Below are 27,809 nucleotides of genomic sequence, written 5' to 3'. Positions count from 1 at the left end.
TCTCCTTCTGCTGCTTCTTATTATCATTATCCTGCTGCTTCTCCTTCTGCTGCTTCTTATTATCATTATCCTGCTGCTTCTTCTTCTTCTTCTCTCTCCTCAGCTGTATGTGCGGGCCATGGCAGACTACTGCCCCCTGCAGGACCCAGCTATCCCCTGTCCTGACGCTGGCATGGTCTTCAGTAGAGGAGACCTGCTGGAGATAGTCGACCAGACAGACATCCACTGGTGGCAGGCTAGGAAACTGCCCAGTGCCTCGGCCTGCGCCGGCCTCATCCCCTCCACCAGTCTGCTAAAGAGGTGGGGGGGTGACAGACAGACAGACAGACAGATAGACAGACATAAACACCACAGCCTTCACAAGAGGTGGGACACCACCTGGGATCAATTCCATTTCAATTCAGTCAATCAGTTGACTTCTTTAATTGACTTAATGGAATTGACCCCAACCCTGGAAGACTCCTAATTTAACCAGTAGCCAGACCAACACAACACAGTTATAGCGTTCGCTACATTGAAGAACTGTAGGTTCAGTTGGGATCAAATCAGTGAACAATATCGTGGTTCATTTCTGTATTATCAAACGAGGAGAGTTACAAACTTCACACACCAGTCAGAGTTATACTTAACCTGTCTGGGAACGTGGGACGTTTGCGTCCCACCCTAATCAACAGCCAGTGGAATCGCGTCGCGCGAAATACAAATACCTCATAAATGCTATAACTTCAATTTCTCAAACATAGGACTATGTTACACCATTTTATAGATACACCTCTCCTGAATCGAACCACATTGTCCGATTTCAAAAAGGCTTTACAGCAAAAGCAAAACATTAGATTATGTCAGCAGAGTACCCGGCCAGAAATAATCACACTGCCATTTTCAAAGCAACTAGCATGCATCACAAATACCCAAAACACAGTTAAATGCAGCACTAACCTTTGACAATCTTCATCAGATAACACTCCTAGGACATCATGTTACACAATACATGCATTTTTTGTTCGATAAAGTTCATATTTATATATAAAAACAGCATTTTACATCGGCGCGTGACGTTCAGAAAATATTTACAATTTACAAAATTACAATTCGAAAACATTGTTAAACTACATCTTTAATAAGAAGAGCTTTGCAAAAGCACTTGACTTTCAACAATTCACCATTTCTAATGAACCGTTGAAAAGTGACAACACAAAAGTACAAAGATCTTTTATAGCCAAGATACACCCCTCTCAACCTACATGACGAACAACAGATACATTGAATGGGTCACCAGGTTTTAAGATTTGTATGAAAGATATCTATTAATACATAGCAGACAGCAACTGCTGTGTCAACAGTTTTCATTGTATAGACCAGTATCTGGTCCTCCTACTCCAAACTGGACCCGTCTCTCCCTGGTACGGTATAGAACAGACCAGTGTCTGGTCCTCCTACTCCAAACTGGACCCGTCTCTCCCTGGTACGGTATAGAACAGACCGGTGTCTGGTCCTCCTACTCCAAACTGGACCCGTCTCTCCCTGGTACGGTATAGAACAGACCAGTGTCTGGTCCTCCTACTCCAAACTGGACCCGTCTCTCCCTGGTACGGTATAGAACAGACCAGTGTCTGGTCCTCCTACTCCAAACTGGATCCGTCTCTCCCTGGTACGGTATAGAACAGACCAGTGTCTGGTCCTCCTACTCCAAACTGGACCCGTCTCTCCCTGGTACGGTATAGAACAGACCAGTGTCTGGTCCTCCTACTCCAAACTGGACCCGTCTCTCCCTGGTACGGTATAGAACAGACCGGTGTCTGGTCCTCCTACTCCAAACTGGACCCGTCTCTCCCTGGTACGGTATAGAACAGACCGGTGTCTGGTCCTCCTACTCCAAACTGGACCCGTCTCTCCCTGGTACGGTATAGAACAGACCGGTGTCTGGTCCTCCTACTCCAAACTGGACCCGTCTCTCCCTGGTACGGTATAGAACAGATCAGTGTCTGGTCCTCCTACTCCAAACTGGACCCGTCTCTTCCTGGTACGGTATAGAACAGACCAGTGTCTGGTCCTCCTACTCCAAACTGGACCCGTCTCTCCCTGGTACGGTATAGAACAGAACCATTAGCTCTATGTCCTCTGGAATGCTCTTTAGGTTTTATTACCCAAAGACATCGTATATCTCCTCTGTCAGTGTTATCTCATAGAGGCCCCATCCTCAGTAGAACACACACACACAATAGTTAACAGAATACTCTATTCTGTCGAATAAAACAACCATTATAATACAATACAAGCGTTATAACATAATCTTGCAATTTTCCACGACAAGAAGTACACGTCCGTCAGTGCGACGGATTTCTGTCATATATACTGACCAAAACTATAAACACAGCATGTAAATTGTTTGTCCCATATTTCACGTGCAGAAATAAAAAGCTTATTTTTCTAAAATTTAGTGAACACATTACATCCCTGTTAGTGAGCATTTCTCCTCTCCCAAAATAATCCATCCACCTAACAGGTGTGGCATAATCAAGAAGCTGATTAAAGAGCAGGATCATTACACAGGTGCACCTTGTGCTGGGGGCACTAAATGGCCAGTCTAAAATGTGCAATTTTGCCACACAACACAATGCCACAGATGTCTCAAGTTTTTGAGGGAGCGTGCAATTGGCATGCTGACCGCAGGAATTTCCACCAGAGCTGTAGCCAGAGAATTGAATGTTCATTACTCTACCTTAAGCCGTCTCGTATGTCGTTTTAGAGAATTTGTTAGTACGTCCAACCTGCCTCCCAACCACACCAGCCAAGGACCTCCACATCCGGCTTCTTCACCTGCGGAATCGTCTGAGACCAGCTGATGAAACTGATCAGTTTCCCATGGAAACCTGTGAGGTGCCGTCCTGCTCCAGATGGTCACCTGGTATCCATTCACGACATTCAGAGTTTTTTTTTCTTTCTCCCCCCCTCATTCTCATTAAGTTTCAATCATGGGATTGTTCATGTCGACGTTTTCAAGCATGTACCGTGAACGTAGATTCGAATTGAGAGAGTGGAGCACAGCGACCGTCTGAATCAAGGCCTCATACCAGCAGCTACTAGGTTACAGCGCCATCTGTCAGAGCATGGAAGAAGTCATTTTCAGGCCAAAAAACCCAACTCAGATATAATGACATTTGTATATATATATATATATATATTATATAAAAAACTGCCCGTTTTACATGGAAAGGTAGGTTACCTAGGCTACGCAGACAATCGATCTGAGATCGACTGAAGTTTCAGGGATTTTGTTGTTGTTGTTTGTTGTTTGTTGGTTTAACCCCCTGACCTCTCTGGTCTCCATTGTGTAGCAAACAGAGAGAGACATGGTGGTCACAGCCTTTCCAGGCCCACACCTGCATCAAACCCTGTGAGTAACAGCACTAACATCCTACTCTTAGACTGTCTGTACACCTGTAGTATCACCTGTAGACTGTCTGTACACCTGTAGTATCACCTATAGACTGTCTGTACACCTGTAGTATCACCTGTAGACTGTCTGTACACCTGTAGTATCACCTATAGACTGTCTGTACACCTGTAGTATCACCTGTAGACTGTCTGTACACCTATAGTATCACCTATAGACTGTAGGTACACCTGTAGTATGACCTATAGACTGTCTGTACACCTGTAGTATCACCTATAGACTGTCTGTACACCTGTAGTATCACCTATAGACTGTCTGTACACCTATAGTATCACCTATAGACTGTCTGTACACCTATAGTATCACCTATAGACTGTCTGTACACCTATAGTATCACCTATAGACTGTAGGTACACCTGTAGTATGACCTATAGACTGTCTGTACACCTGTAGTATCACCTATAGACTGTCAGTACACCTATAGTATCACCTATAGACTGTCAGTACACCTATAGTATCACCTATAGACTGTCTGTACACCTATAGTATCACCTATAGACTGTCTGTACACCTATAGTATCACCTATAGACTGTCTGTACACCTATAGTATCACCTATAGACTGTCTGTACACCTATAGTATCACCTATAGACTGTCTGTACACCTATGGTATCACCTATAGACTGTCTGTACACCTATAGTATCACCTATAGACTGTCTGTACACCTATAGTATCACCTATAGACTGTCTGTACACCTGTAGTATCACCTATAGACTGTCTGTACACCTATTGTATCACCTATAGACTGTCTGTACACCTATAGTATCACCTATAGACTGTCTGTACACCTATAGTATCACCTATAGACTGTAGGTACACCTGTAGTATGACCTATAGACTGTCTGTACACCTGTAGTATCACCTATAGACTGTCAGTACACCTATAGTATCACCTATAGACTGTCTGTACACCTATAGTATCACCTATAGACTGTCTGTACACCTATAGTATCACCTATAGACTGTCTGTACACCTATAGTATCACCTATAGACTGTCTGTACACCTATAGTATCACCTATAGACTGTCTGTACACCTATGGTATCACCTATAGACTGTCTGTACACCTATAGACTGTCTGTACACCTATAGTATCACCTATAGACTGTCTGTACACCTATAGTATCACCTATAGGATGTCAGTACACCTATAGACGGTCTGTACACTTATAGTATCACCTATAGACTGTCTGTACACCTGTAGTATCACCTATAGACTGTCTGTACACCTATAGACTGTCTGTACACCTGTAGTATCACCTATAGACTGTCTGTACACCTATAGACTGTCTGTACACCTATAGTATCACCTATAGACTGTCTGTACACCTATAGACTGTCTTTACACCTATAGTATCACCTATAGACTGTCTGTACACCTGTAGTATCACCTATAGACTGTCTGTACACCTATAGTATCACCTATAGACTGTCTGTACACCTATAGTATCACCTATAGACTGTCTGTACACCTGTAGTATCACCTATAGACTGTCAGTACACCTATAGTATCACCTATAGACTGTCTGTACACCTATAGTATCACCTATAGACTGTCTGTACACCTGTAGTATCACGTACAGACTGTCTGCACACCTATAGTATCACCTATAGACTGTCTGTACACCTATAGTATCACCTATAGACTGTCTGTACACCTATAGTATCACCTATACACTGTCTGTACACCTGTAGTATCACCTATAGACTGTCTGTACACCTATAGTATCACCTATAGACTGTCTGTACACCTATAGTATCACCTATAGACTGTCTGTACACCTATGGTATCACCTATAGACTGTCTGTACACCTATAGACTGTCTGTACACCTATAGTATCACCTATAGACTGTCTGTACACCTATAGTATCACCTATAGGATGTCAGTACACCTATAGACGGTCTGTACACTTATAGTATCACCTATAGACTGTCTGTACACCTGTAGTATCACCTATAGACTGTCTGTACACCTATAGACTGTCTGTACACCTGTAGTATCACCTATAGACTGTCTGTACACCTATAGACTGTCTGTACACCTATAGTATCACCTATAGACTGTCTGTACACCTATAGACTGTCTTTACACCTATAGTATCACCTATAGACTGTCTGTACACCTGTAGTATCACCTATAGACTGTCTGTACACCTATAGTATCACCTATAGACTGTCTGTACACCTATAGTATCACCTATAGACTGTCTGTACACCTATAGTATCACCTATAGACTGTATGTACACCTGTAGTATGACCTATAGACTGTCTGTACACCTGTAGTATCACCTATAGACTGTCAGTACACCTATAGTATCACCTATAGACTGTCAGTACACCTATAGTATCACCTATAGACTGTCTGTACACCTATAGTATCACCTATAGACTGTCTGTACACCTATAGTATCACCTATAGACTGTCTGTACACCTATAGTATCACCTATAGACTGTCTGTACACCTATAGTATCACCTATAGACTGTCTGTACACCTATGGTATCACCTATAGACTGTCTGTACACCTATAGACTGTCTGTACACCTATAGTATCACCTATAGACTGTCTGTACACCTATAGTATCACCTATAGGATGTCAGTACACCTATAGACGGTCTGTACACTTATAGTATCACCTATAGACTGTCTGTACACCTGTAGTATCACCTATAGACTGTCTGTACACCTATAGACTGTCTGTACACCTGTAGTATCACCTATAGACTGTCTGTACACCTATAGACTGTCTGTACACCTATAGTATCACCTATAGACTGTCTGTACACCTATAGACTGTCTTTACACCTATAGTATCACCTATAGACTGTCTGTACACCTGTAGTATCACCTATAGACTGTCTGTACACCTATAGTATCACCTATAGACTGTCTGTACACCTATAGTATCACCTATAGACTGTCTGTACACCTATAGACTGTCTGTACACCTATAGTATCACCTATAGACTGTCTGTACACCTATAGACTGTCTTTACACCTATAGTATCACCTATAGACTGTCTGTACACCTGTAGTATCACCTATAGACTGTCTGTACACCTATAGTATCACCTATAGACTGTCTGTACACCTATAGTATCACCTATAGACTGTCTGTACACCTATAGTATCACCTATAGACTGTATGTACACCTGTAGTATGACCTATAGACTGTCTGTACACCTGTAGTATCACCTATAGACTGTCAGTACACCTATAGTATCACCTATAGACTGTCAGTACACCTATAGTATCACCTATAGACTGTCTGTACACCTATAGTATCACCTATAGACTGTCTGTACACCTATAGTATCACCTATAGACTGTCTGTACACCTATAGTATCACCTATAGACTGTCTGTACACCTATAGTATCACCTATAGACTGTCTGTACACCTATGGTATCACCTATAGACTGTCTGTACACCTATAGACTGTCTGTACACCTATAGTATCACCTATAGACTGTCTGTACACCTATAGTATCACCTATAGGATGTCAGTACACCTATAGACGGTCTGTACACTTATAGTATCACCTATAGACTGTCTGTACACCTGTAGTATCACCTATAGACTGTCTGTACACCTATAGACTGTCTGTACACCTGTAGTATCACCTATAGACTGTCTGTACACCTATAGACTGTCTGTACACCTATAGTATCACCTATAGACTGTCTGTACACCTATAGACTGTCTTTACACCTATAGTATCACCTATAGACTGTCTGTACACCTGTAGTATCACCTATAGACTGTCTGTACACCTATAGTATCACCTATAGACTGTCTGTACACCTATAGTATCACCTATAGACTGTCTGTACACCTATAGACTGTCTGTACACCTGTAGTATCACCTATAGACTGTCAGTACACCTATAGTATCACCTATAGACTGTCTGTACACCTATAGTATCACCTATAGACTGTCTGTACACCTGTAGTATCACCTATAGACTGTCTGTACACCTATAGTATCACCTATAGACTGTCTGTACACCTATAGTATCACCTATAGACTGTCTGTACACCTATGGTATCACCTATAGACTGTCTGTACACCTATAGACTGTCTGTACACCTGTAGTATCACCTATACTATACACTCTGTTTTAATGCCCACAAGTCTAGCTGTAATTATTAAGGATCCCCATTAGTTCCTGTCAAGGCAGCAGCTACTCTTCCTGGGGGTTTATTATGGATCCCCATTAGTTCCTGTCAAGGCAGCTACTCTTCCTGGGGTTTATTATGGATCCCCATTAGTTCCTGCCAAGGCAGCAGCTACTCTTCCTGGGGTTTATTATGGATCCCCATTAGTTCCTGCCAAGGCAGCGGCTACTCTTCCTGGGGTTTATTATGGATCCCCATTAGTTCCTGCCAAGGCAGCAGCTACTCTTCCTGGGGTTTATTATGGATCCCCATTAGTTCCTGCCAAGGCAGCGGCTACTCTTCCTGGGGTTTATTATGGATCCCCATTAGTTCCTGCCAAGGCAGCAGCTACTCTTCCTGGGGTTTATTATAGATCCCCATTAGTTCCTGTCAAGGCAGCGGCTACTCTTCCTGGGGTTTATTATGGATCCCCATTAGTTCCTGCCAAGGCAGCAGCTACTCCTCCTGGGGTCCAGCAACATTAAGGCAGTTTTATACAATTAAAAATATTACATGACATTACATTTCATAACACTTTTCACAATACATTAAGTGTGTTACCTCAGACCTCAACTACCACATATCTACAATACAACATACATGTGTATAGTGTGTGTGTTAGCATGTGTATGTGTGTGTGTGTCTGTACCTGTGTGTGTCTCTTCAAAGTCCCCGCTGTCCCATAAGGTGCATTTTTATCTGTTTTAAATCCAATCTTACTGCTTTCCTCTACTTTGAACCAGGAGAGATTGACATCCATGTCATTCATTTTAGCTCTCCTTGTATATTTAAGGGCCGGCCGTGCTGCCCTGTTCTGAGACAATTGTAATTTTCCTAAGTCCCTCTTTGTTTGTAACTGACCACACGACTGAACAGTAGTCCAGGTGTGACAAAACTAGGGCCTGCAGGACCTGCCTTGTTGATAGTGTTGTTTAAGAAGGTAGAAACTAGGGCCTGTAGGACCTGCCTTGTTGATAGTGTTGTTAAGAAGGTAGAAACTAGGGCCTGTAGGACCTGCCTTGTTGATAGTGTTGTTAAGAAGGCAGAGCAGTGCTTTATTATAGACAGACTTCTCCCCATCTTAGCTACTGTTGTATCAATATGTTTTGACCATGACAGTTTACAATCCAGGGTTACTCCAAGCAGTTTAGTCACCTCAACTTGCTCAATTTCCACATTATTTATTACAAGATTTTAGTTGAGGTTTAGGGTTTAGTGAATGATTTGTCCCAAATACAATGCTTTTAGTTTTTGGAATATTTAGGACTACCCATTCTTAAACTGACTCCAGCTCTTTGTTAAGTGTCACAGTGATTTTCACTCGCTGTAGTAGCTGACGTGTATAGTGTTGAGTCATCCGCATACATAGACACACTGTCATTAGTAAAACATGTAAAAAGTAAAGGGGCCTAGAGAGCTGCCCTGGGGAATGCCTGATTCTACCTGGATTATGTTGGAGAGGCTTCCATTAAAGAACACCCTCTGTGTTCTGTTAGACAGGTAACTCTTTATCCACAATATAACAGGTGGTTATAAAGCCATAACATATATGTTTTTCCAGCAGCAGACTATGATCGATAAGCTGTTAGTCAAAACAGTCTAACAAGACAGCCCCCTCGTTTTATCATCAATTTCTATCAGCCAATCATCAGCCATTTGTGTAAGTGCCGTGCATGTTGAAAGCCCTTCCCTGTAGGCATGCTGAAAGTCTGTGTTTACTGTAAAATAGCATTGTATCTAGTCAAACAATATTTTTTCCAAAGGTTTACTAAGGGTTGGTATTTTCTACATTGTAAAATAATGGTGAAGACATCACAACTATGAAATAACACATATGTAATCATGTAGTAACCAAAAAAAGTGTTAAACAAATAAAAAATAAAACATTTTATATTTGAGATTCTTCAAATAGCCACTGTTTGCCTTGATGACAGTTTTTCTCACTCTTGGCATTCTCTCAACCAGCTTCATGAGGAATGCTTTCCCAACAGTTTTGAAGGAGTTCCCACATATGCTGAGCACTTGACGGCTGCTTTTCCTTCTCTCTGCGGTCCGACTCATCCCAAACCATCTCAATTTGGTTGAGGTCGGGGGATTGTGGAGGCCAGGTCATCTGATGCAGCGCTCCATCACTCTCTTTCTTGGGCAAATAGCCCTTACACAGCCTGGAGGTGTGTTGGGTCATTGTCCTGTTGAAAAACAAATGATAATCCCACTAAACGCAAACCAGATGAGAAGGCGTATCACTGCAGAATGCTGTGGTAGCCATGCTGGTTAAGTGTGCATTGAATTCTAAATAAATCACGTAGAGTGTCACCAGCAAAGCACCCCCACACCATCACACCTCCTCCTCCGTGCTTCACGGTTGGAAATACACATGTGGTGACCATCCGTTAACGCACACCGCGTCTCACAAAGACACGGCGGTTGGAACCAAAAATCTCCCATTTGGACTCCAGACCAAAGGACAAATGTCCACCTGTCTAATGTCCATTGCTTGTGTTTCTTGGCTCAAGCAAGTCTCTTCTTATTGGTGTCCTTTAGTAGTGGTTTCTTTGCAGCAATTCGACCATGAAGGTCTGATTCATGCAGTCACCACTGAACAGTTGATGTTGAGATGTGTCTGTTACTTGAACTCTGTGAAGCATTTATTTGGGCTGCAATTTCTGAGACTGGTAACTCTAATAAACTTATCCTCTGCAGCTGAGGGAACTCTGGGTCTTCCTTTCCTGTGGCGGTCCTCATGAGAGTCAGTTTCATCATAGAGCATGATGGTTTTTGCGACTGCACTTGAAGAAACTGTCAAAGTTCTTGTCTTAAAGTGACCTTCATGTCTTAAAGTAATGATGGACTGTCATTTCTCTTTACTTATTTGAGCTGTTCTTGCCATAATATGGACTTGGTCTTTTACCAAATAGGGCTATTTTCTGTATACCACCCTTACCTTGTCACAACACAACTGATTGGCTCAAACGCATTAAGAAGGAAAGAATTTCCACAAGTTAGCTTTTAAGAAGGCACACCTGTTAATTGAAACGCATTCCAGGTGACTACCTCATGAAGCTGGTTGAGAGAATGCCAAGAGTGTGCAAAGCTGTCATCAAGGCAAAGGGTGGCTATTTGAAGAATCTCAAATATAAAATATATTTTGATTTGTTTAACACTTTTTTGGTTACTACATGATTCCATATGTGTTATTTCATAGTTTTGATGTCTTCACTATTATTCTACAATGTAGAAAATAGTAAAAATAAAGAAAAACCCTTGAATGAGTAGGTGTGTCCAAACTATTGACCGGTAACTGTATATCCATTGAGCTATAAAACAACGGTATTGCCTCCACCGTGAGGTCTGAAAATGCCATAACGAGCACACGCTCATTTCCTGTTCTCATTTCCTGAGTTTTCTCAGCGAAAATAATTACCCTGATGGGTTAATTCAAAAGAAAGAGAGAAACTCTCTCACGACGTAAGTCCCCCGCCCTTAACGAATTCTCGCGTGATTTCAACACTTCCCTTTGTGTCACGTGAAAGACCTGATCCCCTGTGTAAATTCACTGTTAAGACTATTGTTGATGTAAATGTTAATGATAACTACTGATACAGTTAAATCAAGGGGTCTCTCTACATCAAAACCCTTAATGGTGCCCCTCTTCAGTTAATATGGAAAGGATAAACAAATGAATTAAACAAATCAAATACATTTTAATTATTCAAGCCGTTGTTCAGTAAATGATCTTAACTATCCATAGCCAAAGTCACAACACTCTATAGTATGAATTACAAATAAGATGCATAGGGCTTCTGTAAAATAAGGACCAAAAAAAAAGCTTCACCCACTGTTGCGTGTTTGGTGTTTCAGTCAGGTTGTCCAAATGTCTTAACACAAGGTTTGTTTCCTTTTGTCTTCTCTGATGACCCTAAGTAAGCATGGCTGGTGATGGTATGTACAATACAGAGGGGGGAGGGAGGGGGGGGGGACTTGGATTTGTCTTGATCTAGACAGTAGCAGAATCTCTGTTTGACCCTGGACCTGCTGTTTTCTCTTCCAGAGGACAACGTTAAGACCAACAATGGGAATTTTACCATGGCAGGTAACCATATCGCCCTCATTCCATTTCATATCTTATAATAATCTGTTATATACTAACTACTATTGCTACGTAATAACAGGCAGTGAATTAACACTTTTATTTTTTTATATCTGTCTTTCTATAGATGAAGAAGATTTTGAATCTGGTAGATAAGTCTTTACAGAGTCATGGTTTTGATAGATTTATCTGTTTTCTTTCAATGTAGTGTTAATTAGTATCTATTGTGGTTCAGCTGTACGGTGAAAAGACTGAGATTGTTGTTCATGGCGGTTTTCTTCTCTTTATTCTCCACCGTTGTGATATTCTAGACGACCTCCGAGAAGGTCAATATACCAATTCATATTTCTTGCTGTGAATCGTTTTGTCAATTTTTTTTTAATCATTTGACTATTTACTATAGTAGTTATTTGCCTGTATTCTCTTGGTTTGGAGACTATGAAATAATATTATAATTAATTTTCCCAGTGTATTCAGAAGAGGACAATACAGTGCCTTCATAAAGTATTCACACCCCTTGATTTTTTTGTCCACATTTTGTTGTGTTACAGCCTGAATTTAAAATGGATTATATGTAGATTTTACGGGGGGTCAATAACCCACACACACAATACTCCATAATGTCAAAGTGGAATTATGTTTTTAGATATTTTTTGTTGTTGAAAGGCACTAAAGTAAAATTTGCAACAACAGAAAAACGTGGCAAAGAAATTCACTTGTTTGGAGGAATTTACAATACAACACTTTACTGAGTACCGCTCTCATGTTATGGGTATGCTTGTATTCGTTAAGGACTGGAGAGTTTTTCTGGATAAAAAAATAAACAGAATGGAGCTAAGCACAGGCAACATCCTAGAGGAAAACCTGGTTCATTCTGCTTTCCATTTATTTATTTATTCAATTTTGAATTCAAGGCTGTAACACAACAAAATGTGGAGTAAGTCAAGGGGTATGAATCCTTTCTGAAGGCACAGTATATAATAATATTGTAATACGTTTTTTTTCCAGTGTATTCCGAAGAGGCTGAAGAACGAACACATATGATGGATGGCATCTACATCTGTAAGCTGTTTTTTGATTGACAATTTCATTGACACTTTTTTTATTAATAATCAATCATTCTTCTTTTTTGTAAGCTAACGATGATCGCACCATAGATTTACAGCTTTTGTTGTTGATGTTGTTGTTAATCTTGTAGTCGTTTATGTTGTTGTTGTTGTTGTTGTTGTTGTTGGTTGTTGTTGTTGTTGTTGATGATGTTAATCTTGTAGTCGTTTATGTTGTTGTTATTGTTGTTGTTGTTGTTGTTGTTGTTGTTAATCTTGTAGTCGTTTATGTTGTTGTTATTGTTGTTGTTGTTGTTGTTGTTGTTCTTGTTGTTGTTGTTGTTGTTGTTAATCTTGTAGTCGTTTATGTTGCTGTTATTGTCGTTGTTGTTGTTGTTAATCTTGTAGTCGTTTATGTTGTTGTTATTGTCGTTGTTGTTGTTGTTAATCTTGTAGTCGTTTATGTTGCTGTTATTGTCGTCGTTGTTGTTGATGATGTTAATCTTGTAGTCGTTTATGTTGTTGTTATTGTTGTTGTTGTTGTTGTTAATCTTGTAGTCGTTTATGTTGTTGTTGTTGTTGTTGTTAATCTTGTAGTCGTTTATGTTGTTGTTATTGTTGTTGTTGTTGATGTTGTTAATCTTGTAGTCGTTTATGTTGTTGTTATTGTTGTTGTTGTTGATGATGTTAATCTTGTAGTCGTTTATGTTGTTGTTATTATTGTTGTTGTTGTTGTTAATCTTGTAGTCGTTTATGTTGTTGTTATTGTCGTCGTTGTTGTTGTTGTTGTTAATCTTGTAGTCGTTTATGTTGTTGTTATTGTTGTTGTTGTTAATCTTGTAGTCGTTTATGTTGTTGTTATTGTTGTTGTTGTTGTTGTTAATCTTGTAGTCGTTTATGTTGTTGTTGTTGTTGTTGTTAATCTTGTAGTCGTTTATGTTGTTGTTGTTGTCGTCGTTGTTGTTGATGATGTTAATCTTGTAGTCGTTTATGTTGTTGTTATTGTTGTTGTTGTTGATGTTGTTAATCTTGTAGTCGTTTATGTTGTTGTTATTGTTGTTGTTGTTGATGATGTTAATCTTGTAGTCGTTTATGTTGTTGTTATTATTGTTGTTGTTGTTGTTAATCTTGTAGTCGTTTATGTTGTTGTTGTTGTCGTCGTTGTTGTTGATGATGTTAATCTTGTAGTCGTTTATGTTGTTGTTATTGTCGTCGTTGTTGTTGATGATGTTAATCTTGTAGTCGTTTATGTTGTTGTTATTATTGTTGTTGTTGTTGTTAATCTTGTAGTCGTTTATGTTGTTGTTATTGTCGTCGTTGTTGTTGATGATGTTAATCTTGTAGTCGTTTATGTTGTTGTTATTGTCGTCGTTGTTGTTGATGATGTTAATCTTGTAGTCGTTTATGTTGTTGTTATTGTCGTCGTTGTTGTTGATGATGTTAATCTTGTAGTCGTTTATGTTGTTGTTATTGTTGTTGTTGTTGATGTTGTTAATCTTGTAGTCGTTTATGTTGTTGTTATTGTTGTTGTTGTTGATGTTGTTAATCTTGTAGTCGTTTATGTTGTTGTTGTTGTTGTTGTTGTTGTTGTGTGTTAATCTTGTAGTCGTTTATGTTGTTGTTGTTGTCGTCGTTGTTGTTGATGATGTTAATCTTGTAGTCGTTTATGTTGTTGTTGTTGTCGTCGTTGTTGTTGATGATGTTAATCTTGCAGTCGTTTATGTTGTTGTTATTGTCGATCGTTGTTTCCAGCGGGATTCCGGCGTAGCTTCCGTCTGTGGCGGAGGATGACCCACCGTAAGCGTCGCCAGTCCTGCTACTCCTGTTCCCCCAACACCTCGGCTCTGTCCAGCCCCTATGAAGAGGTGATCGCCTACCAGAGACGACCTGACGACCCGCACAGACTGATCGTCCTCGTAGGTGAGGAGCTTCACTGCTTTATAACATTGTTTATATTCTGTATCGGAAGAAGACGATGATAATAAATGATTTGTTATTGTCCGTTGTCACAGGGAAACAGAAATGAGTCTTCCTAACCCTCTGAGACAGTCTCTCACACACACACACACACAGCTTATAGATTGGGGGTATCACTACTGTACTGTGTAGTGGTGTAGGACTGACACAGTGTGTTTCCACAGGTCCTTCTGGTGTAGGACTGACACAGTGTGTTTCCACAGGTCCTTCTGGTGTAGGACTGACACAGTGTGTTTCCACAGGTCCTTCTGGTGTAGGACTGACACAGTGTGTTTCCACAGGTCCTTCTGGTGTAGGACTGACACAGTGTGTTTCCACAGGTCCTTCTGGTGTAGGACTGACACAGTGTGTTTCCACAGGTCCTTCTGGTGTAGGGGTGAATGAGCTGAGGAAAAGACTGATCAAACTCAACCCACACACCTTCCAGGGAGCTGTGCCTCGTATGTTTATAATCCATCTGTAGTGTCTAGTATCCTATGTTTATATTCCATCTGTAGTGTCTAGTATCCTATGTTTATATTCCATCTGTAGTGTCTAGTATCCTATGTTTATATTCCATCATATGTTTATATTCCATCTGTAGTGTCCAGTATCATATGTTTATATTCCATCTGTAGTGTCTAGTATCCTATGTTTATATTCCATCATATGTTTATATTCCATCTGTAGTGTCCAGTATCATATGTTTATATTCCATCTGTAGTGTCTAGTATCCTATGTTTATATTCCATCTGTAGTGTCTAGTATCCTATGTTTATATTCCATCATATGTTTATATTCCATCTGTAGTGTCCAGTATCATATGTTTATATTCCATCTGTAGTGTCTAGTATCCTATGTTTATATTCCATCATATGTTTATATTCCATCTGTAGTGTCTAGTATCCTATGTTTATATTCCATCTGTAGTGTCTAGTATCCTATGTTTATATTCCATCATATGTTTATATTCCATCTGTAGTGTCCAGTATCATATGTTTATATTCCATCTGTAGTGTCTAGTATCATATGTTTATATTCCATCTGTAGTGTCTAGTATATGTTTATATTCCATGATATGTTTATAATCCATCTGTAGTGTCTAGTATCATATGTTTATAATCCATCTGTAGTGTCTAGTATATGTTTATATTCCATCATATGTTTATAATCCATCTGTAGTGTCCAGTATCATATGTTTATATTCCATCTGTAGTGTCTAGTATCATATGTTTATATTCCATCTGTAGTGTCTAGTATCATATGTTTATATTCCATCTGTAGTGTCTAGTATCCTATGTTTATATTCAGTGGGGGGAAAAGGATCCAATTATCACACTGGAGTAAAAGTATAGATACCTCCATAGAAAGTTACTCAGGAAAATACTACTTGTAGAAAAGTCTAAAAGTATTTGGTTTTAAATATACTTAAGTATCTAAAGTAAAAGTATAAATCATTTCAAATTCCTTCTATTAAGCAAAGCAGACGGCACAATTTTCTTGTTTTTAAAATGTATGGATAGCCAGGGGAACACTCCAACACTCCAACACTCAGACATCATTTACAGATAGCCAGGGGAACACTCCAACACTCAGACATCATTTACAGATAGCCAGGGGTACACTCCAACACTCAGACATCATTTACAGATAGCCAGGGACACACTCCAACACTCAGACATCATTTACAGATAGCCAGGGGTACACTCCAACACTCAGACATCATTTACAGATAGCCAGGGGAACACTCCAACACTCAGACATCATTTACAGATAGCCAGGGGTACACTCCAACACTCCAACACTCAGACATCATTTACAGATAGCCAGGGGAACACTCCAACACTCAGACATCATTTACAGATAGCCAGGGGTACACTCCAACACTCAGACATCATTTACAGATAGCCAGGGACACACTCCAACACTCAGACATCATTTACAGATAGCCAGGGGTACACTCCAACACTCAGACATCATTTACAGATAGCCAGGGGAACACTCCAACACTCAGACATCATTTACAGATAGCCAGGGGTACACTCCAACACTCAGACATCATTTACAGATAGCCAGGGGAACACTCCAACACTCAGACATCATTTACAGATAGCCAGGGGAACACTCCAACACTCAGACATTATTTACAGATAGCCAGGGGAACACTCCAACACTCAGACATCATTACAGATAGCCAGGGAACACTCCAACTCTCAGACATAATTTACAGATAGCCAGGGGAACACTCCAACACTCAGACATCATTTACAGATAGCCAGGGGAACACTCCAACACTCAGACATCATTTACAGATAGCCAGGGGAACACTCCAACACTCAGACATCATTTACAGATAGCCAGGGGTACACTCCAACACTCAGACATCATTTACAGATAGCCAGGGGAACACTCCAACACTCAGACATCATTTACAGATAGCCAGGGGTACACTCCAACACTCAGACATCATTTACAGATAGCCAGGGGAACACTCCAACACTCAGACATCATTTACAGATAGCCAGGGGTACACTCCAACACTCAGACATCATTTACAGATAGCCAGGGGAACACTCCAACACTCAGACATCATTTACAGATAGCCAGGGAACACTCCAACACTCAGACATCATTTACAGATAGCCAGGGGTACACTCCAACACTCAGACATCATTTACAGATAGCCAGGGGTACAGTCCAACACTCAGACATCATTTACAGATAGCCAGGGGTACACTCCAACACTCAGACATCATTTACAGATAGCAGGGGAACACTCCAACACTCAGACATCATTTACAAATAGCCAGGGGTACACTCCAACACTCAGACATCATTTACAGATAGCCAGGGGAACACTCCAACACTCAGACATCATTTACAGATAGCCAGGGGTACACTACAACACTCAGACATCATTTACAGATAGCCAGGGGAACACTCCATCACTCAGACATCATTTACAGATAGCCAGGGGAACACTCCAACACTCAGCCATCATTTACAGATAGCCAGGGGAACACTCCAACACTCAGACATCATTTACAGATAGCCAGGGAACACTCCAACACTCAGACATCATTTACAGATAGCCAGGGGTACACTCCAACACTCAGACATAATTTACAGATAGCCAGGGGAACACTCCAACACTCAGACATCATTTACAGATTGCCAGGGGAACACTCCAACACTCAGACATCCTGTATGTCTCCATTATGTATCTCTGTACTGTATGTCTCCTCTATGTCTCCTCTATGTATCTCTGTACTGTATGTCTCCTCTATGTCTCCTCTATGTATCTCTGTACTGTATGTCTCCTCTATGTATCTCTGTACTGTATGTCTCCTCTATGTCTCCTCTATGTATCTCTGTACTCTATGTCTCCTCTATGTATCTCTGTACTGTATGTCTCCTCTATGTATCCTCTATGTATCTCTGTACTGTATGTCTCCTCTATGTATCCTCTATGTCTCCTCTATGGCATTTTATGTTGTCACATAACTGGACTCTGTTCTGACTGATGTTATTAGGTTGAATGTTTCTAGAGATTGTCCTCTATGTTGTGCTGTGATGGGATACAGGTTGGTTGTAATTCTGTATTGATGGGTTTTCTTTAATCGTCCTCAGACACAACACGACCAGCCAGAGATGGAGAGGAGACTGGAAAAGAATATAACTTTGTCACCAAAGAGCTGTTTGATTACATGGTGTGTAACCACAGGTAATGCTAGTGATTTTGTTTTCCTGTTAGTTCTAATCATTTACAAGTAGCCTAGCCTCTTACATTTACATTTGAGTCATTTAGCAGTCGCTCTTATCCAGAGCGATTTACAATAGTGAATGCATACATTTCATACATTTCTTTCCGTACTGGCACCCCGTGGGAATCGAACCCACAACCCTGTCGTTGCAAACACCATGCTTTACCAACTGAGCCACACGGGACTCTTAGACTAGCGGTTAAGAGCATTGGGTCAGTAAGCGAAAGGTCGCTGGTTCGAATCCCTGAGCCGACAAGGTGAAAAATCTGTAGATATCTGTTAACGCTAATTGCTCATGTAACTCGTACCGGATAGGAGCGTCTGTTACGTGACTCAAATGTAAAATATTATACGGTGCTTTCGGAACCCCTTCCCTTTTTCCCACATTTTGTTACGCTACAACCTTATTCTAAAATGGATTCAATTATTCGTTATCAATCTACACACAATACCCCATAATGACAAAGCAAAAACAGGTTTTTAGAAATGTTTGCAAACGTAAAAAAAAAATGCACACATACATAGAGGAGACAATCCTGTTTTTGCTTGATATACACTGCTCAAAAAAATAAAGGGAACACTTAAACAACACAATGTAACTCCAAGTCAATCACACTTCTGTGAAATCAAACTGTCCACTTAGGAAGCAACACTGATTGACAATACATTTCACATGCTGTTGTGCAAATGGAATAGACAACAGGTGGAAATTATAGGCAATAAGCAAGACACCCCCAATAAAGGAGTGGTTCTGCAGGTGGTGACCACAGACCACTTCTCAGTTCCTATGCTTCCTGGCTGATGTTTTGGTCACTTTTGAATGCTGGCGGTGCTTTCACTCTAGTGGTAGCATGAGACGGAGTCTACAACCCACACAAGTGGCTCAGGTAGTGCAGCTCATCCAGGATGGCACATCAATGCGAGCTGTGGTAAGAAGGTTTGCTGTGTCTGTCAGCGTAGTGTCCAGAGCATGGAGGCGCTACCAGGAGACAGGCCAGTACATCAGGAGATGTGGAGGAGGCCATAGGAGGGCAACAACCCAGCAGCAGGACCGCTACCTCCGCCTTTGTGCAAGGAGGAGCAGGAGAAGCACTGCCAGAGCCCTGCAAAATGACCTCCAGCAGGCCACAAATGTGCATGTGTCTGCTCAAACGGTCAGAAACAGACTCCATGAGGGTGGTATGAGGGCCCGACGTCCACAGGTGGGGGTTGTGCTTACAGCCCAACACCGTGCAGGACGTTTGGCATTTGCCAGAGAACACCAAGATTGGCAAATTCGCCACTGGCGCCCTGTGCTCTTCACAGATGAAAGCAGGTTCACACTGAGCACGTGACAGACGTGACAGAGTCTGGAGACGCCGTGGAGAACGTTCTGCTGCCTGCAACATCCTCCAGCATGACCGGTTTGGCGGTGGGTCAGTCATGGTGTGGGGTGGCATTTCTTTGGGGGGCCGCACAGCCCTCCATGTGCTCGCCAGAGGTAGCCTGACTGCCATTAGGTACCGAGATGAGATCCTCAGAACCCTTGTGAGACCATATGCTGGTGCGGTTGGCCCTGGGTTCCTCCTAATGCAAGACAATGCTAGACCTCATGTGGCTGGAGTGTCAGCAGTTCCTGCAAGAGGAAGGCATTGATGCTATGGACTGGCCTGCCCGTTCCCCAGACCTGAATCCAATTGAGCACATCTGGGACATCATGTCTCGCTCCATCCACCAACGCCACGTTGCACCACAGACTGTCCAGGAGTTGGCGGATGCTTTAGTCCAGGTCTGGGAGGAGATCCCTCAGGAGACCATCCTCCACCTCATCAGGAGCATGCCCAGGCGTTGTAGGGAGGTCATCACAGCTATTTTCAGGTCTCTCCAGAGATGTTCGATCAGGTTCAAGTCCGGGCTCTGGCTGGGCCACTCAAGGACATTCAGAGACATGTCCTGAAGCCACTCCTGCGTTGTTTTGGCTGTGTGCTTAGGGTCGTTGTCCTGTTGGAAGGTGAACCTTCGCTCCAGTCAGGTCCTGAGAGCTCTGGAGCAGGTTTTCATCAAGGATCTCTCTGTACTTTGCTCCGTTCGTCTTTCCCTTGATCCTGACTAGTCTCCCAGTCCTTTCCGCTGAAAAACATCCCCACAGCATGATGCTGCCACCACCATGCTTCACCATAGGGATGGTGCCAGGTTTCCTCCAGACGTGACGCTTGGCATTCAGGCCGAAGAGTTCAATCTTGGTTTCATTAGACCAGAGAATCTTATTTCTCATGGTCTGAGAGTACTTTAGGCCTGATTGGTGGAGTGCTGCAGAGATGGTTTTCCTTCTGGAAGGTTCTCCCATCTCCACAGAGGAACTCTAGAACTCTGTCAGAGTGACCATTGGTCACCTCCATGACCAAGGCCCTTCTCCCCTGATTGCTCAGTTTGGCCGGGCGGCCAGCTCTAGGAAGAGCCTTGGTGGTTCCAAACTTCTTCCATTTAAGAATGATGGAGGCCACTGTGTTCTTGGGGACCTTCAATGCTGCAGAAATGTTTTGGTACCCTTCCCCAGATCTGTGCCTCGACACAATCCTGTCTTGAAGCTCTTTGGACAATTCCTTCGACCTCATGGCTTGGTTTTTGCTCTGACGTGCACTGTCAACTGTGGGACCTTATATAGACAGGTGTGTGCCTTTCCAAATCACGTCCAATCAATTGAATTTACCACAGGTGGACTCCAATCAAGTTGTAGAAACATCTCAAGGATGATCAATGGAAACAGGATGCACCAGAGCTCAATTTCGAGTCTCATAGCAAATGGTCTAAATAAATATGTTAATAAGGTATTTCTATTTTTTATTTTTATACATTTGCAAACATTTCTAAAAACCTGTTTTATCTTTGTCATTATTGGGGTATTGTGATGTCATTATGGGGTATTGTGATGTCATTATGGGGTATTGTGATGTCATTATGGGGGCATTGTGTGTAGATTGATGAGGGATTTTATTTATTTAATCCATTTTAGAATAAGGCTGTAACGTAACAAAATTACCCTTTGGAGTTAGAAACCTCTTTTGCGACATGGCAGGATTGACCTTACTTCCTGTTTCCTGTTGACCTTACAGTCATTTCATAAGAGATGAAGCAGAATACATTGGGGGGGGGGGGGATTTCATATGTTTATCATAGTTGTTATATAAGTGGTTGTAATATAGTTCATGTCAATCGATTTTTATAATGTATCTTTGGTCTGTCCTAGGTTCCTGGAGTATGGTGAATATAAAGGCCATCTGTATGGGACCAGTATTGATGCTGTCAAAGTCGTGATAGACAGTGGAAGGATGTGTGTTATAGACATGGAGCCACATGTAAGTTACATTCCTGTATCTAAGTTATATTCCTGTATCTAAGTTATATTCCTGTATCTAAGTTATATTCCTGTATCTAAGTTATATTCCTATACTCCTGTATCTAAGTTATACTCCTGTATCTAAGTTATATTCCTGTATCTAAGTTATATTCCTGTATCTAAGTTATATTCCTATACTCCTGTATCTAAGTTATACTCCTGTATCTAAGTTATATTCCTGTATCTAAGTTATATTCCTGTATCTAAGTTATATTCCTGTATCTAAGTTATATTCCTATACTCCTGTATCTAAGTTCTATTCCTGTATCTAAGTTATATTCCCGTATCTAAGTTATATTCCCGTATCTAAGTTATGTTCCTGTATCTAAGTTATATTCCTGTATCTAAGTTATATTCCTGTATCTAAGTTATATTCCTATACTCCTGTATCTAAGTTATATTCCTGTATCTAAGTTATATTCCTATACTCCTGTATCTAAGTTATACTCCTGTATCTAAGTTATATTCCTGTATCTAAGTTATATTCCTGTATCTAAGTTTCCTGTATCTAAGTTATATTCCTGTATCTAAGTTATATTCCTGTATCTAAGTTATATTCCTGTATCTAAGTTATATTCCTATACTCCTGTATCTAAGTTATATTCCTGTATCTAAGTTATATTCCTGTATCTAAGTTATATTCCTGTATCTAAGTTATATTCCTGTATCTAAGTTATATTCCTATACTCCTGTATCTAAGTTATATTCCTGTATCTAAGTTATATTCCTGTATCTAAGTTACATTCCTGTATCTAAGTTATATTCCCGTATCTAAGTTATATTCCTGTATCTAAGTTATATTCCTGTATCTAAGTTATATTCCTGTATCTAAGTTATATTCCTATACTCCTGTATCTAAGTTATATTCCTGTATCTAAGTTATATTCCTATACTCCTGTATCTAAGTTATATTCCTGTATCTAAGTTATATTCCCGTATCTAAGTTATATTCCCGTATCTAAGTTATATTCCCGTATCTAAGTTATATTCCTGTATCTAAGTTATATTCCTGTATCTAAGTTATATTCCTGTATCTAAGTTATATTCCTGTATCTAAGTTATATTCCTGTATCTAAGTTATATTCCTATACTCCTGTATCTAAGTTATATTCCTGTATCTACGTTATATTCCTGTATCTAAGTTATATTCCTGTATCTAAGTTATATTCCTATACTCCTGTATCTAAGTTATATTCCTGTATCTAAGTTATATTCCTGTATCTAAGTTATATTCCTGTATCTAAGTTATATTCCTGTATCTAAGTTATATTCCTATACTCCTGTATCTAAGTTATATTCCTGTATCTAAGTTATATTGCCATATCTAAGTTATATTCCTGTATCTAAGTTATATTCCTGTATCTAAGTTATATTCCTATACTCCTGTATCTAAGTTATATTCCTGTATCTAAGTTATATTCCTATACTCCTGTATCTAAGTTATATTCCTGTATCTAAGTTATATTCCTGTATCTAAGTTATAATCCTGTATCTAAGTTATATTCCTGTATCTAAGTTATACTCCTGTATCTAAGTTATAATCCTGTATCTAAATTATATTCCTGTATCTAAGTTATATTCCTGTATCTAAGTTATACTCCTGTATCTAAGTTATAATCCTGTATCTAAGTTATATTCCTGTATCTAAGTTATATTCCTGTATCTAAGTTATATTCCTGTATCTAAGTTATATTCCTGTATCTAAGTTATAATCCTGTATCTAAAGAAAGGTTTTTACACTACCGATATCACAGTAGGAAAAATGATTAATTGTGGATTTGTTAACACTGAAGAGTAATGGTAACTTTATAATGGGTTGGTTTAAAATTAAATTGCTAATTAAGTTGAAGTCGGAAGTTTATATACGCCTTAGTCAAATACATTTTAAACTCAGTTTTTCACAATTCCTGACATTTAATCCTAGTAAATATTCCCTGTCTTAGGTCAGTTAGGATCACCACTTTATTTTAAGAATGTGAAATGTCAGAATAATAGTAGAGAGAATTATTTATTTCAGCTTTTATTTCTTTCATTACATTCCCAGTGGGTCAGAAGTTTACATTCACTCAATTAGTATTTGGTAGCATTGCCTTCAAATTGTTTAACTTGGGTCAAACGTTTCGGGTAGCCTTCCACAAGCTTCCCACAATAAATTGGGTGAATTTTGGCCAATTCCTCCTGACAGAGCTGGTATAACTGAGTCAGGTTTGTAGGCCTCCTTGCTCGCACACACCTTTTCAGTTTTGCCCACAATTTTCTATGGGATTGAGGTCAGGGCTTTGTGATGGCCACTCCAATACCTTGACTTGGTTGTCCTTAAGCCATTTTGCCACAACTTTGGAAGTATGCTTGGGGTCATTGTCCATTTGGAAGACCCATTTGCGACCAAGCTTTAACTTCCTGACTGATGTCTTGAGATGTTGCTTCAATATATCCACATAATTTTCCTACCTCATGATGCCATCTATTTTGTGGAGTGCACCAGTCCCTCCTGTAGCAAAGCACCCCCACAACATGATGCTGCCACCCCCGTGCTTCACAGTTGGGATGGTGTTCTTCGTCTTGCAAGCCTCCCCCTTTTTCCTCCAAACATAACGATGGTTATTATGGCCAAACAGTTCTATTTTTGTTTCATCAGACCAGAGGACATTTCTAAAAAAAGTACAATCTTTGTCCCCATGTGCAGTTGTAAAACGTAGTCTGGCTTTTTTATGGCGGTTTTGGAGCAGTGGCTTCTTCCTTGCTGAGCGGCCTTTCAGGTTATGTCGATATAGGACTCATTTTACTGTGGATATAGATACTTTTGTACCTGTGTCCTTCAGCATCTTCACAAGGTCCTTTGCTGTTGTTCTGGGATTGATGTACACTTTTCGCACCAAAGTCCGTTCATCTCTAGGAGACAGAACGGGTCTCCTTCCTGAGCGGTATGACGGCTCCGTGGTCCCATGGTGTTTAAACTTAAGTACTATTGTTTGTACAGATGAACGTGGTACCTTCAGGCGTTTGGAAATTGCTCCCAAGAATGAACCAGACTTGTGGAGGTCAACAATTGTTTTTCTGAGGTCTTGGCTGATTTCTTTTGATTTTCCCATGATGTCAAGCAAAGAGGCACTGAGTTTGAAGGTAGGCCTTGAATTACATCCACAGGTACACCTCCAATTGACTCAAATGATGTCAATTAGCCTATCAGAAGCTTCTAAAGCCATGACATAATTTTCTGGAATTTTCCAAGCTGTTTAAAGGCACAGTCAACTTAGTGTATGTAAACTTCTGACCCACTGGAATTGTGATACAGTGAATTATAAGTGAAATAACCTGTCTGTAAACAATTGTTGGAAAAATGACTTGTGTCAAGCACAAAGTAGATATCCTAACTAAATTTTAAAAACTATAGTTTGTTAATTAACAAGAGACGTGTGGAGTGGTTGAAAAACGAGTTTTAAGTGACTCCAACCTAAGTGTATGTAAACTTCCCACTTCAACTGTACACAACTACCATTTATTCATTTCTCCGTTTATTTCATACAGTATGTGTGTATGCATTGTGTCTTTCAGAGCATCCTGTCCGTGAGGAATAACATGTTCAAGCCTTACGTCGTGTTTATAAAGCCTCCTAGTCCAGAACGACTGAGACAGACGCGAAGGGATGCGCGCCTCATCACCAGCTATGCTGTCAACAGACCTTTTAACGTGAGATGAATGTGTGGTGTCACTGCCATCCCTTTTTTGGGATGTAGATAATTATAAAGTTATAAAGATTCACCCGGTACGCATCGATCCACGATTCAAATATTTAAGATAGTACTGTTACAAATCGCAGATTTAATCAAATGTTTTGCTCATACTTTCTTTCTAACGTTTCCCCTGAAAATACCTCATCTTTTGTGTAAACTGACGCGTCCCTCTCCTTCAGTGTCGAACTGCGTGTACGGTAACTGGTGGTCCCGTGCGGCTCAGTTGGTAGAGCATGGTGTTTGCAACGCCAGGGTTGTGGGTTCGATTCCCACGGGGGGGACCACTACGGAGAAGAAAAAAAAAATGTATGAAATGTATGCATTCACTACTGTAAGTCGCTCTGGATAAGAAGCGTCTACTAAATGACTAAAAATATAAATGTAAAAATGTATTGACATCCATTGATCTACAAGTTATTTTGCAAGCTGAACCAATATCAGTAGCCTAGTCATACTGCGCGCTGTGCCCAGCTTCGGCCCGCTGACCAACATCAGGTAATGGAAGATGGCGTGTTCCTGATCTTGCAGCACCTTCAGCATTGAAATCCTCAAATGGCTTGTGGGATATCAGGCTTTATTAGTTGAGTGACAACCTATTTCATTGGTTATTGTTATCTATGTTTTACCAGAATAAAATACATCTGACTGAGACACAGTCAACATCCTGAGGAGGAAGAGGAAGAGGGGTGGGGGGAAGGAGGGGCCAGGGAGGAGCGGAGGAGGGGCCAGGGAGGGGCAGAGGAGGGGCCAGGGAGGAGCGGAGGAGGGGCCAGGGAGGAGGGGCCAGGGAGGAGCAGAGGAGGGGACACAACTTTCATCTGGCTGAAACCTACTGAACGAGGTTTTACAATATATTTTATTTTAATTTCTCAGGTTCGCCATCAGCAATAGTTTTGGTCGTTCTCCTATAAACAATCAGTGTATATGGGCGTTTTGTTTTTAGATATACAGGGTAGAGTTGATCATTTCATAGCGAGGACAAGCAGTCACTTTGCGAGGCGCACTGCATGGCCAAAGATGCACATCTCTATAGATAAAACATTATGGATCCTCTGATCTGTCCATGACATCGACTCAGGAAGGTTTTCTTAATAATGGTTTGTTCAAATATATTACAGTCTACTATACTGACCCCTCCTGCTCATATTCTGTCTTGGATAATCAAACCTGTCGCTTGAGTTCCTCTGTTTTTATAATGCTGTCTGGCCCCTCCTCTGCTCCTCCCTGGCCCCTCCTCCCTCCGCTCCTCCCTGGCCCCTCCTCCCGCCGCTCCTCCCTGGCCGCTCCTCCCTGGCCCCTCCTCCCTCCAAATCCTCCCTGGCCCCTCCTCCCTCCGCTCCTCCCTGGCCCCTCCCCTCCTCCGCTCCTCCCTGGCCCCTCCTCTGCTCCTCCCTGGCCCCTCCTCTGCTCCTCCCTGGCCCCTCCTCTGCTCCTCCCTGGCCCCTCCGCCACTCCTCCCTGGCCCCTCCTCCCTCCGCTCCTCCCTGGCCCCTCCTCCCTCCGCTCCTCCCTGGCCCCTCCTCCCTGGCCCCTCCTCTGCTCCTCCCTGGCCCCTCCTCCGCTCCTCCCTGGCCCCTCCTTCCCCCCACCCCTCTTCCTCTTCCTCCTCAGGATGTTGACTTTGAGGAGATGGAGGATGCTGCCAGGTTCATGGAGGGGAAGTACGGTCAGTACTTCGACCACGTCATAGTCAACGAGGAGCTGCAGGATGCCTGTATGCAGCTGTTCAATGCCATACAGCTGGCTCAGGAGGGACCACAGTGGATACCAGCCGCATGGCTCAGTACTGAGGACTAGAGAAAGGGGAGGGCAGGAGAGGAGGGGAGGGCAGGAGAGGAGGGGAGAGGGAGGGCAGGAGAGGAGGGGAGAGGGAGGGCAGGAGGGGAGGGCAGGAGAGGAGGGGAGGGGAGGGCAGGAGAGGAGGGGAGAGGGAGGGCAGGAGGGGAGGGGAGAAGTAGGGCAGGAGGGAGGAAGGAGGGCAGGAGAGGAGGGGAGAAGGAGGGCAGGAGAGGAGGGGAGGGCAGGGCAGGAGAGGAGGGGAGAAGGAGGGCAGGGCAGGAGAGGAGAGGAGAAGGAGGGCAGGAGGGGAGAAGGAGGGCAGGAGAGGAGGGGAGAAGGAGGGCAGGAGAGGAGGGGAGAAGGAGGGCAGGAGAGGAGGGGAGGGCAGGGCAGGAGAGGAGGGGAGAAGGAGGGCAGGGCAGGAGAGGAGAGGAGAAGGAG

At 41.6% G+C, this 27,809-nt stretch overlaps 1 protein-coding gene across 5 annotated transcripts in view; it reads left to right on the top strand.

Moving 5' to 3' along the window:
* mpp4a (MAGUK p55 scaffold protein 4a) overlaps window positions 1–27,414 on the top strand; it is a 48,662-nt gene extending 21,248 nt beyond the window's left edge. For 2 of the 5 annotated variants that reach the window (XM_082967254.1, XM_082967252.1), the window contains 13 exons: window positions 104–300; window positions 3,339–3,397; window positions 11,548–11,565; window positions 11,675–11,716; window positions 11,841–11,861; window positions 12,025–12,039; window positions 12,722–12,775; window positions 14,512–14,679; window positions 15,096–15,176; window positions 18,346–18,439; window positions 21,706–21,814; window positions 25,411–25,545; window positions 27,201–27,414. In XM_082967254.1, coding sequence (XP_082823380.1) covers window positions 104–300; window positions 3,339–3,397; window positions 11,548–11,565; window positions 11,675–11,716; window positions 11,841–11,861; window positions 12,025–12,039; window positions 12,722–12,775; window positions 14,512–14,679; window positions 15,096–15,176; window positions 18,346–18,439; window positions 21,706–21,814; window positions 25,411–25,545; window positions 27,201–27,386 — 1,179 coding nt within the window. In that variant the 3' untranslated portion in view covers window positions 27,387–27,414. Of the gene's footprint in view, window positions 1–103; window positions 301–3,338; window positions 3,398–11,547; window positions 11,566–11,674; window positions 11,717–11,840; window positions 11,862–12,024; window positions 12,040–12,721; window positions 12,776–14,511; window positions 14,680–15,095; window positions 15,177–18,345; window positions 18,440–21,705; window positions 21,815–25,410; window positions 25,546–27,200 lie in introns of those variants that run through there. The other 3 variants (XM_082967253.1, XR_014382080.1, XM_082967255.1) reach the window with 3 other exon arrangements.
* The last annotated feature ends 395 nt before the right edge of the window (window positions 27,415–27,809 follow it).

This window comes from Salmo salar, chromosome 21 (assembly GCF_965601325.2).
Source record: "Salmo salar chromosome 21, fSalSal1, whole genome shotgun sequence".
In the NCBI taxonomy this organism is placed as follows: domain Eukaryota; kingdom Metazoa; phylum Chordata; class Actinopteri; order Salmoniformes; family Salmonidae; genus Salmo; species Salmo salar.
This window is presented reverse-complemented; position numbering and strand designations above follow the sequence as displayed.